The 10,941-nt window shown below is 53.1% G+C and overlaps 1 protein-coding gene across 1 annotated transcript; it reads left to right on the top strand.

Annotated features, from left to right (window-relative positions):
* Nucleotides 1-2,339: 2,339 nt before the first annotated feature.
* Nucleotides 2,340-10,911, top strand: Ltk (leukocyte receptor tyrosine kinase). Its single transcript, XM_032903978.1, has 20 exons — nucleotides 2,340-2,411; nucleotides 2,980-3,123; nucleotides 3,213-3,384; nucleotides 3,742-3,892; nucleotides 3,998-4,135; nucleotides 4,260-4,416; nucleotides 4,502-4,684; nucleotides 6,325-6,423; nucleotides 7,005-7,157; nucleotides 7,604-7,699; nucleotides 7,932-8,127; nucleotides 8,610-8,700; nucleotides 8,824-8,888; nucleotides 9,021-9,150; nucleotides 9,244-9,341; nucleotides 9,484-9,576; nucleotides 9,667-9,768; nucleotides 9,899-10,033; nucleotides 10,108-10,198; nucleotides 10,328-10,911. The coding sequence occupies exons 1-20, from the start codon at nucleotides 2,369-2,371 to the stop codon at nucleotides 10,658-10,660; spliced, it is 2,670 nt and encodes an 889-aa protein (XP_032759869.1). The 5' UTR covers nucleotides 2,340-2,368; the 3' UTR covers nucleotides 10,661-10,911.
* Nucleotides 10,912-10,941: the final 30 nt, after the last annotated feature.

Genomic DNA, 10,941 nt, shown 5'->3' with positions numbered 1-10,941 from the left:
TTTTAGTACTGAGAACTGAACCCTGGCCCTCTTGAAGAACAAGTTCTTTTAACTTTTGAGCTGTCTCTCCAGGCCAACACAGGCTTTCTTGCCCTATCATTTGCTATAACTGTTCTTCCAAATCCTCAGGAGAAGTCCAGTATGGCCCTGCCAGTGAGCCAACATAAGCGACGTGATCGCCCACTATCAGACTAGAGGCCTGTGAGGGAAGTGGAGGCAAGAAGTGGGTGATGGAAACCTTAGGCGGTTGTGAGGGGTATTGAGAACAGACTCAGGAGACAGGCTTCAATGAGCAGCTCTTTTAATTGCGGGGAACAAAAACTTCAAACCTTTGGGGAGTGGGTATAGGCTTTGGAGTAAATGGAGCCAAGGTGCTGTGGCCTTACTTGCACGAAGAGGAATTCCAGGTGCCTGCTGGACACGACCTTATAAGAAGAGAGGTGTTTAACCTGCAACATGGCCACTAGGCTACCTGACCACCTCAATGGTGTGGCAGAGGTGGTATGGATGGGAGGGTGGAGGCGAGGGGAGGGATGCTGGGACATACAGGCCCAGAGCAGGGAGGGAGGAGTCCTACTCCTGCTGGTCTCAGGACTAGATTTTCAGAGGTTTGTCATCCTCTGGCTGCAGGTTGTCTCCCCCAGTTGCAGGTCTCCTCAGCCCCACATACCGCCAGCCCCTTTCTTTAACTTACTAAAACAAAATTCTGTCCATGGAAGAGTTCCTAATGGTGATGTAGAACTAAGTGGGACATGAGTTCTCCGTTTTTATAAAATCTCCTGTAGCTTGTTAGTATTAGATACTCAGAATTTACTAATTAACTAGTTACCTACTAGTTAATTTTCAGATGCCCCACGTTAGTTTTCAGATGTAAAAACATCTTTAGCATTTAGGCTTCAGTCATTAACTTTTTTTTTAGTCCAGTATGTGTTTATTGGGATGGCTCTCCCTCATCTTGATCCAGCTCCCCTCAGTTATCTCCTCCTAAAGAAACATCCTCCTGTGACCCTTGCTTTCCCCCTTGAAGGCTAGCAGAGGACTGGAGCAGGCAACACACAAGACTTATTTGTACAGTGCTAATGACCCTGGTGGGATTTTAGCCTCCTGGGTGGTTTACAACCATGGATTAGAAATTAGGAGCTTTCAAAGGGGGAGGTTGGGAGGGGGCTGAATAAGTAAATTACTTTAACAAAAGAAATTAGCGCTCTTTTCTTCTACAGATAGTTGAGATCCTTTGCAAAAGATTTATTCTGATAGGAAGGTTTTGCTTGTTTGTCTTTGTTTTAAGGGAACTCATAGCAATCCTCCTGCCTCATCCTTCTAAATGCTGGGATTACAGGCATGAGCCACCACGCCTAGCTTAACATTAGCTTTTTGAACAAAAGATAAAGGGCACAATACACAATCCATCTGACGGCTTACTTCCATGGGCTCTCTCAGGATGTGGGTGTCTTGTGGCTTGTAGAACTTTCCTTCCATGTGATTTTGCATGCGGTGGACTGTATCTGAGTGACTCTGCACTGCCTGGGAATGCTCTAGCGCTTGAATCTTCTACTGTCCTTTTAAAATATCTAGTAGCTTTTCGAGAGGAAGGCTCATGTAAGCCCAGGCTGGCATCCAGTTTGAAAGCAGAGAATAACATTGAAACATGGGGTCCCATGTCCACTTGACAGGTACTGGATTATAAATGTGACAGACACTGCCCAAGTTTTCTAACACCTTGTCCAGTCATGGCCATAAGAGGCTGAGCACAGGACAATGGAACAGTGTGCAGCAAACTCAGAAAGCCATGCCTCTGAGGTATTGGGATGTTCTGCCTTACATAGCAATGACAAGCATAACGCCTTCCAGCAAGGCCTGGTGGCATTAATCCCAGCACTCAGGTGGCAGAAGCAGGTGGATTTTTGGAGGCCAACCTGACTCTCCATACTCCCCATGTGTGATCATACACATACACTAACACTGACACCAATAAAGCCATTCACTATGATGCTATCCTGAGACCCACACAAGCCACTGCCAAGTACTAGGATGGTACTGCCATTCAGGCTGCTATCTCAAAGGAATAATGTAAAGCCAACTTTTTCTCCTTCCAGGAACTCATACTAGTTGTAGGGGCACCATGTGTGGAGACTGAGAGCCCTTCAGCTCAGCAAGGCTCCTCCCGGAAGCCTGGGGACCTCGCTGCCCTCATGCCCCGCCTTTTCCTATTTCCCGGGTCTGACGTGAGTGTTTCCAGGCCAGCTGGAAATCGACAGGGTAGTGGTGATAGCTCTGAGACTGCTGGACACGCCTATAAACTGCAGCCGGGGTCCAGAGTTCTCAACCCCCATCCTTAGCTAGAACCAAAAGATCAAAAGACCCGGCGATGGGCTACTCCCACCAGCTGCTGCTGTGCCTGGGAGCTGCGGGTAAGTGCTGTTTGGTGGTCGGCACCAGCCAACCAGAGACACCTAGATTTGCGGCCGCATTAGCAAGAGACCAGGTCTCAATGGGTCCTTCTAAGGTGGCCTTGTGCTTCTAGATAGAGTGCAGCAAGAAAGGCGCGGAGCATGTCCAAATCTCAGAATCAGGTGGGGCCTTGGCACTACCTGGGAGGAAGGTAGAGGAAGAGGGGTGGGGTGCTGCACAACCGGGAGCGGTGCAGCGCCCAAGTCAGTCCGCGAGAACTCTTTTTTTGTTGTTGTTCTTTTTTTCCGGAGCTGGGGACCGAACCCAGGGCCTTGCGCTTCCTAGGTAAGCGCTCTACCACTGAGCTAAATCCCCAGCCGAGAACTCTTGAATAGAGGACTTGACATATGTCTTGGGAGACCCAGTTGGGTGGTAGGTGTCTAGCTTCAGGCTCTGTATGCACCAGCTGGGCGGCATTCGGGGTGTGGCTGGAAGCAGGGTACCGCTGAGGGACTATCTATGTCCTGCGTCTCCCCCGTCACATTCCGCATCTTCTTCTAACCCCTCTTTCTCCCTGTCACCTTTCAGGAATTATTCTTTGCTCCAACTCGGAGTTCCAGGCACCCTTTCTAACACCCTCGCCTTTGCCGGTGCTGGTCCTCAATTCCCAGGAGGAGAAAATCATCCCCACGCCCAGTAGGTTGAAGCCGGCTTCTCTCCCAAATCCTCTAGGTGAGCTTCAGGCTCCTTCCTTTTCTTGGCTCACCCTCTCCAGACCCCTAGGCCTGGACAGGAGCTCGACTCTTCTCCCTTGCACCTAGGCAAGCGGGGGCCTTGGGTGTTTAACACCTGTGGCGCCAGCGGCCGGAGGGGACCCACACAAACACAGTGCGACCGGGCATACACAGGAAGCAGCGTGATGGTGACAGTGGGGGCTGCCGGGCCTCTCAAAGGCGTGCAGCTGTGGCGGGCGCCAGACACCGGCCAGTATCTGTAAGTGCCTGGCAAGGGACAGCGTGGCAATCACCTGCTAGGCTGGGGCTCTACAGTCTAGGGAAGGAGGGCCCAGAGCCCCACCGCTTTGTCTTCAAATATTACGTAGGGATGCCTAGTGTCAGTCACTATCACTGTGCCATTGTCTGTCCTTCTATGTTAACCATCGATAGGACGGCCGCCTAATCAACGGGGGCTCCAGATGGGGCTTGACTCTCCCCGCCATCTCCGTTGACACTCCTGAAATACACGTGGAACCGAAGTGCAAACTCGGTCTGCCCGTCCCTTCACAGTCCATCTAAGTCTCTTAGGAAGCTTCCAGACCGCGGCTTCCCGACCTTGAGCCTCTTCCCGCAGGATCTCCGCCTACGGAGCGGCGGGTGGCAAGGGCGCCCGAAACCACCTGTCACGGGCGCACGGCATCTTCCTCTCGGCAGTTTTCTTCCTCAGTCGCGGGGAGCCGGTGTACATCCTTGTGGGACAGCAGGGCCAGGACGCCTGTCCCGGAGTAAGCGGGCCGAGTGGGACAGGGGCGCCCGGGCCGACAGCTGGGGGAGGAGAGAGTCCCTGGTCCCCTTGGTGCCACCCAGCGTTTCACCTTGGTGCCACCCAGGGGAGCCCCGAGAGCCAGCTCGTTTGTCTGGGAGAATCTGGGGAGCATGAGACGACTGATGGGACCGAAAGGGTCCCAGGCTGGAGACGCTGGGCCGGCGGGGGCGGGGGTGGCGGGGGCGCCACCTACATCTTCCGGGTAGGTGCACTGGGTGCTGTCGCCTCGACCCCCAGTTGAGTGTCCCAGGCCCTTCTTTCTCTCTCGCTGGGTTCCCGGGGCTCAGGACCCAGGCGCGGTCCCTGACCAGCCACTGACCCCATAGCTGCGCGCAGGGAAGCCAGAGCCGCTGCTGGTGGCGGCGGGAGGTGGCGGGAGGTCCTACCGGAGGCGACCTGAGCGCGGCTGGACTCAGGCGGCCCCGGAGAGGCTGGAGACCCGCGCGGCGGCGCCGGGCAGCGGCGGGAGAGGAGGCGCGGCAGGTGAGCGCGCCGCCCGGAGGGGAGAGGCGGGGGAAGGCGGGCAGCTCCGCACCGCCACTGCCGGCCTCTTGCTGTCGCTTCACAGGTGGAGGGGGCGGCTGGACGTCGCGGGCCCCCTCTCCGCAGGCCGGACGCTCGCCCCGGGAAGGGGCCGAGGGCGGCGAAGGCTGCGCGGAGGCCTGGGCTGCGCTCCGCTGGGCTGCGGAGGGAGGCTTCGGGGGCGGCGGCGGGGCCTGCGCGGCGGGCGGCGGCGGCGGCGGCTACCGGGGTAGGTGTACCGGTTGGGGTGGTGGTCGGGCAGCCGGGGTGATGTGACGGGAGAGCCTAAGTACCTGACCTGAGCTTTCCAGAGGATGGGCAATGTCCCACTCTCCACTGTGCCAGGCCCCAGCAGGTGCTCTTAGAAGGTCAGACCTGGTCAGACCTGGGCGGGGTGGCATGCTCGCCTGCACGCGGGTGCTGGAGGCAGAAGGATTCCAAGCTAAGTAACTAGAGAGTGAGTTTGAGGCCAGGCTGGGCTACAGACTGGTCTTGTTTTGTTTTGTTTTGTTTCAAAACAGGATTTCTTTTTCGAGATAGGCTGTCCTGGAATTCCCGCTGTAAACCAGTCTGGCCTCGAACTTACAGAGACCCGCCTGCCTTTGCCTTCCAGGAGCTGGAATCAAAGGAGTGCACCACCAGCAGCCAGGCTGGTCTTGTTTTGTTTTTTACAGAGGGCCAAATTTCTTTAATCACTACAGAAACTGCAGAAACAGGCCGATCTCTGTGTGTTTCAGGCCAGCAGAACCCACAACGAAACCCTGACTTAAAAACAAAAAAGGAAAGCCCAAATCAGTTGCAAATCACACATGAAATTAAATCAAGTGCCTGTTCCAAAAACAAATCCTTACTTTGCCAAAGTCTAAGGAATTTAGGGCCGGTCTTGTTAGCATGCTGAGCTGGGAGGGTGTAAGGGCAAGGATGGTTTAAGTCAGTAGTTCTCAAAGTGCGTTTATCACAGAAGTTATTAGAAATAAAAATTCAGGGATGAAAGCTGAGAGGATGTTGGTCACACATTAAAATGAAACTTAATTAGATGGAGGGAGTCAATTTAAGTTATCTTTAGTTCAACACAGTAATGACAATTAACACCGATATTGGTTCTGTCAGTGTGGGGGATAAAACCCAGCCTGTAGTCAAACCCAGGGCCTTGGGCATGCTAGAGAAATGCTCTAGTACTAGGCTACATCCCTAGTCTCAACAACCTGGCTAGGAGAATAGTTCTGAGACTTCTTGCTACAAACAATGGTTTATTGGCTTAAAGGATTGCCCGATGCACGCACATTTCGAAGTATCAAACACAATAAGCACACGATTTTTATTTGTTGATTAAAACTTAGTTACCATGATTAATTTTAAAGAGAAAAGCAAGGACGATGTCCAGAACCCATGGCTGCGGGACAGGTGCTGGCCATCTGCTTTAATTGGTCCTAAGATGCTCTAGAGTTTGGGGCTACTGATGTAAAGAAATAGAACCCCGGTCTCTGAGGACGGGCCTGTTCATAAATAGTTTGCAACACATCCTTGTTCACACAGGAATGGAGTTTGTGGGCTGAACATCCCTCATTTCACAGAGCAGTATGTGGTCTGGACGGGCTCAGACAGACAAGGGTTCCAGTCAGGCTAAGCCAGGTCTTTGAGATCCAGCAGAACAGTCAGCCCCCCTCCCACACCCCCTTCTCTAGCTTTTCAGCAGCAGCTATATAGCAGTGGCACTGTAGAGAAGGCCACACAGGATTAACAATGGGAGATCTTAGCTTTCCTGCCAGTCATAAGCCAGCTTCCCACACAAGGCAGCTGGGTGCTCCTCCCCCAAACCCAGTCTCCTTTTTGTAGTTAAATCTTCTCTTTGTCACTCTCCATCTCTAGGCGGTGATACTTCTGAGTCTGACCTCCTCTGGGCTGATGGGGAAGATGGCATATCCTTCGTCCACCCTAGTGGCGAGCTCTACCTACAACCTCTGGCAGGTACTTACCCTGAACCCCTGCCTCTCAGCCTGGCCAGCCATCCTCCTCAATCCCTAGATCCACAACCATACATAGGTACTGGCTGCTCTGAGCTGTGAGATACCCAGTTCTTAAATGGCGCAGGAACATCTGAGAAGCATCCGTGAGTTGTGATTCTAGTACAGGTATTCCAAACTGCTAGCCAAGTGTCTTTGCTACGAATTCTCTCCAAACACCTCAGGGCTCATGGGTCTCAGAAGATGTAATGTCCAGGCTTGACTGACGTCCCCAGGCTGGGCCAGCAAGATGGCTCAGCTGGTAAAACCCTTGCCTCTCAAGAAGCCTGATGACCCAAAACCACAGCAGAAGGAGAAACCAGATTCTGACTTCACAAGCATGTGCACGCATGCTTTTGTCTGTCTCTGAATGAAATCGGTCAACAGAAAAGAAGTCCCCAGGGCTCTGACATCACCCTGTGTGTTGCTGTGCTTGGGACCACTGCTCACTCTACACTCCTGACTAGAATTAGCCATGTGGCTGGAAAGTATGTCCCTTCCCCATCCCCACTTCCTACCCTGCCATACCTATTCTTTTACTCACAGTCACAGAGGGCGATGGTGAGGTGGAGATCCGAAGGCACCCCAATTGCAGTCACTGCTCTTTCAAAGACTGCCAGTGGCAGGCAGAGCCCTGGAGGGCTGAATGCATATGCCCAGAGGGCATGGAGCTAGCTGTGGATAATATCACGTGCACGGGTATGTCTTCATAGAGCATTGGAAATGCATCAGGGCTCAGTCTCTTGTCAAGAACATGTAGGCCAGTGTGGGAGGCAAGATGGATATTTAGATATAGATATGTATCTAAAAATGGCAGTTGCTATGGAAGGTATCAAATAGTTAAGGGGCTCTCAAGAGGGAGAGTTGCTTTTGTCTAGGACAACTGTGGGTGGCATCGTGGGAAAGTAAACACTGAGATGGGGCTCAGAGCATGGATGAGATTAAGGGTACCCAGACATGGTAGCACACACCTGTAATCCCAGCACTGGGTGGGCTAGAGCAGAATTGAGAGTCTGAGGCCAGCCTGTGTTACCGGGAGACCCTTTCTCAAAAATAAAAGACAAAACACAAGACGAATGAGAAAAATACTTGAGGGTGGAGGGACAGAGGAGCCTTCCCCCTGGAGGTGACGTTCTTTCTCCTAGGCCTGCCAACCACCACAAGCCCTCTGATAATGATGGGAGCTGTTGTGACAGCCTTGACGCTGAGTCTCCTTATGATGTGTGGAGTCCTAATTCTAGGTATGGGCATCTAGCATGACTGATGCAGGCTGACCCTTCTCTACTAGGTTGTGATGGACTTCTCTGTGGTTCTAGGGTAAATGTGGTTGACTTCATGGCCCTTACCCCCACAGAGCAATGGTAGATTCCTCTCAGCGTTTAGGAGTAGTGCCGGACTTTTGGAAAGGTGTTCTGGGACAGCAGCATGGACCTGATGGGCAGGTAAATGGTAGACTTCTCTTCTCATCCGCAGTGAACCAGAAGAAATGTCAGAGCCTGCGGGGAACCAGGCTGCCAGGCCCTGAGCTTGAGCTGAGTAAGCTTCGAACCTCTGCCACCAGGACAGCACCCAACCCGTATTACTGTCAGGTGGGGCTCAGCCCTGCCCAGGCCTGGCCTCTGCCCCGAGGGCTCACTGAGGTTTCCCCAGCCAATGTCACTCTACTCAGGTGAGTCCCCGACCACCTCCTGCAATGGTATGCACCCCGACCCCTGTCCCTTTCCCCATCCTTCCTCCTGTTGTGATGTATGATGAATCCCAGAGAGCATCTAACTCAAATCCCCCGTGCAGAGGAAGTTCCAAAAGGCAAAGTAACATGTAGAGGGTCAGCTTTTGCACCACTTCTGGGGTGCAGAGACCTGGGAATATGACTGTTCTGGAACCCACAGCTTGCCTTTCTCCCAGAAGGGTCTACATTAACACAAGGAGAGGCCTTATCCTACATTAGGACCCTGACACTGGCCCTCTCTTCTGCCCCAGCTCTGTGTGTCAGCATTAGCTTGTGTCTGAGAGCATCCCTGGCCCAGAGAGAGCTCAGAGAAGGTCATCTGGGCTTATGGGGTGAGAACCAGAGAGACAAAGGGGCATGGCCTCCTACATAGACCATGTCTGTCTATGCCCTCCCCTCCCTTCCAACTTTTTCTCTTACAGAGCCCTTGGCCATGGTGCCTTTGGGGAAGTGTATGAGGGACTAGTGATTGGTCTACCTGGGGACTCCAGCCCTCTTCCGGTGGCTATCAAGGTGAGAAGGGATAGGGCTTCCGCTTGGGGTAGGCCTATGGAAGGATGGGCTGTGCTACAGCCTTCGTTAATCACCTCCTAAAGCACCAGTCAAAGCTCAGGAGTGCTCTGCTTTCCCTCCCAGACTCTGCCGGAGCTCTGCTCCCGTCAGGATGAGCTGGACTTTCTCATGGAGGCTCTCATCATCAGGTGCACCCGAGGGCAGCAGGAGGGTGTGGTGGGAGGCAGCATTAGGGCACAGAGGTTTTCTGCACTTTAATTGGATCTAGGACGTGCTTATCCCCCCACGGGTGACGGGGTATATGCACCATTTCCACTCAGCAAGTTCAGCCATCAGAATATTGTACGCTGTGTGGGGCTCAGCTTCCAGGCTGCCCCTCGCCTCATTCTGCTGGAGCTGATGTCTGGTGGGGACATGAAGAGCTTTCTGAGGCATAGCAGACCACAGCCGGTAAGGCCCTTCTCTGGGCTCCCCAGACCTTCTAAAATCCTGACCATTTGTTCTACGATCTGGATGAACTGATGTACCTTCTGCCCAACTCAGGGACAGCTGTCACCTCTGACCATGCAGGACCTATTACAGTTGGCCCAGGATATAGCTCAGGGCTGCCACTACTTGGAGGAAAATCACTTTATCCACAGGTTAGAAACAATCTTGACTCTGGAGACCCTTGGCCCACTTGTCCCCTCAGAGCATCCCTCTCTGTACACAACCTTTGAAGAAGTGAATCAGAACAAGCCAGAGCACCGGTGTGCTGGCATGATTATTTAGTCTGTTCCACAGAGACATTGCTGCCCGTAACTGTCTGCTTAGCTGCCGTGGAGACAGCCGAGTGGCCAAGATTGGAGACTTTGGAATGGCAAGAGATATCTACCAGTGAGCAGGGACTGGGGAGCTGGGAAAGCTGCTCCTTCAAGGAGGCTGGCTTGACAGCACCGAAAAACTCATCACTTTCTCTTCACACAGGGCCAGTTATTATCGCAAGGGGGGCCGGACCTTGCTCCCAGTCAAGTGGATGCCCCCAGAAGCTCTCCTGGAGGGCCTTTTCACATCCAAGACGGACTCCTGGTAATAGCACGTCCCCTGCTGTGCTCCCCTCTTCTGCCCTGAAGCTAATCCTATCCCTTCATGCCACCTCATGTGACAGCAGGGGACGCTACATATGATGGGGCTTGTTTGTTCCTTCCACCTGATATAGGTCGTTTGGGGTCCTGCTCTGGGAGATCTTCTCACTAGGTTATATGCCCTACCCTGGACACACCAACCAGGAGGTTCTAGACTTCATTGCCACAGGGAACAGGATGGACCCTCCTAGGAACTGTCCTGGGCCAGTGTGAGTTAACAATGTCGCCCAGGGAGGGAGTTATTAAAAGGTTTTGGGAGAGATCAACTCCTGCCTCTCCCTAGGTACCGAATCATGACCCAGTGCTGGCAGCTTCAACCTGAGCTCCGCCCTGACTTTGCCAGCATCTTGGAGCGCATTCAATACTGCACTCAGGTGTGCCCCCACCCGACCCCCAGCTCCTCAATATCCCTTTGATCCCCTCTAACTACCCTGGTTCTGTAGGGCAGGAAGAAAGCCATAAAATGGCCATGTGGTTCCCTGTTCCCAACTCTCCCATTTCAGGACCCTGATGTGCTGAACTCGCCCTTGCCCATGGAACCAGGGCCCATTGTGGAGGAGGAAGGGGTCTCTGGGCCGGGGAACAGGTCACTGGAAGGTCTTAGATCGCCAAAGACCCTGGAACTGAGTTCCCAGAACTTGAAAAGCCGGGGAGGAGGCCTTCTTGGCTCTCAGCTGCCCTCTGGCCTCAAGACCCTCACATCCAGATGCCTTCAACCTCAGAACATTTGGAACCCCACCTATGGCTCCTGGACCCCAAGGAGCCCCCAGGGTGAAGATTCAGACATTGACCTCAGCAATGGCCCCTCCTCAGATTCCTTTCCAGGCGTGCAGTAGCCTCTGCCCCCTGCAGTCTGTGCTGCATGTTCAGGCATGTTCCAGGGATGTCCAAGCGGCCTGCCTGGCCTTTCTACACTGGAAACCAGTCGAGACCCACTTGGGGAAGGCCTGGGCTACTCTCAGTCTTTGGAGTCAGTTGGGAATCCTGGATTGTCCACTCCCTATAAGTATCTTTCCTCTGACCCATGCCAGTGCTACAAATGTTTTTAGTAATGATGATGATAATAATAAAACCCTTCTAATTCTTCAGTTTTCTGAGTTGAATGTGAAGGAGTCTA

Source organism: Rattus rattus, chromosome 5, assembly GCF_011064425.1.
Source record: "Rattus rattus isolate New Zealand chromosome 5, Rrattus_CSIRO_v1, whole genome shotgun sequence".
NCBI lineage: Eukaryota > Metazoa > Chordata > Mammalia > Rodentia > Muridae > Rattus > Rattus rattus.
Note: the sequence above shows the minus strand (reverse complement) of the source record. Positions and strands in the feature narration are given on the sequence as shown.

Coding starts and splice junctions, on each gene's coding strand:
- Ltk (XM_032903978.1), top strand. CDS start 2,369: ATGGGCTACTCCCACCAGCTGCTGCTGTGCCTGGGAGCTGCGG. Junction 8,701..8,823: donor CTCTTCCGGTGGCTATCAAG/GTGAGAAGGGAT, acceptor TTTCCCTCCCAG/ACTCTGCCGGAGCTCTGCTC. Junction 8,889..9,020: donor ATGGAGGCTCTCATCATCAG/GTGCACCCGAGG, acceptor ATTTCCACTCAG/CAAGTTCAGCCATCAGAATA.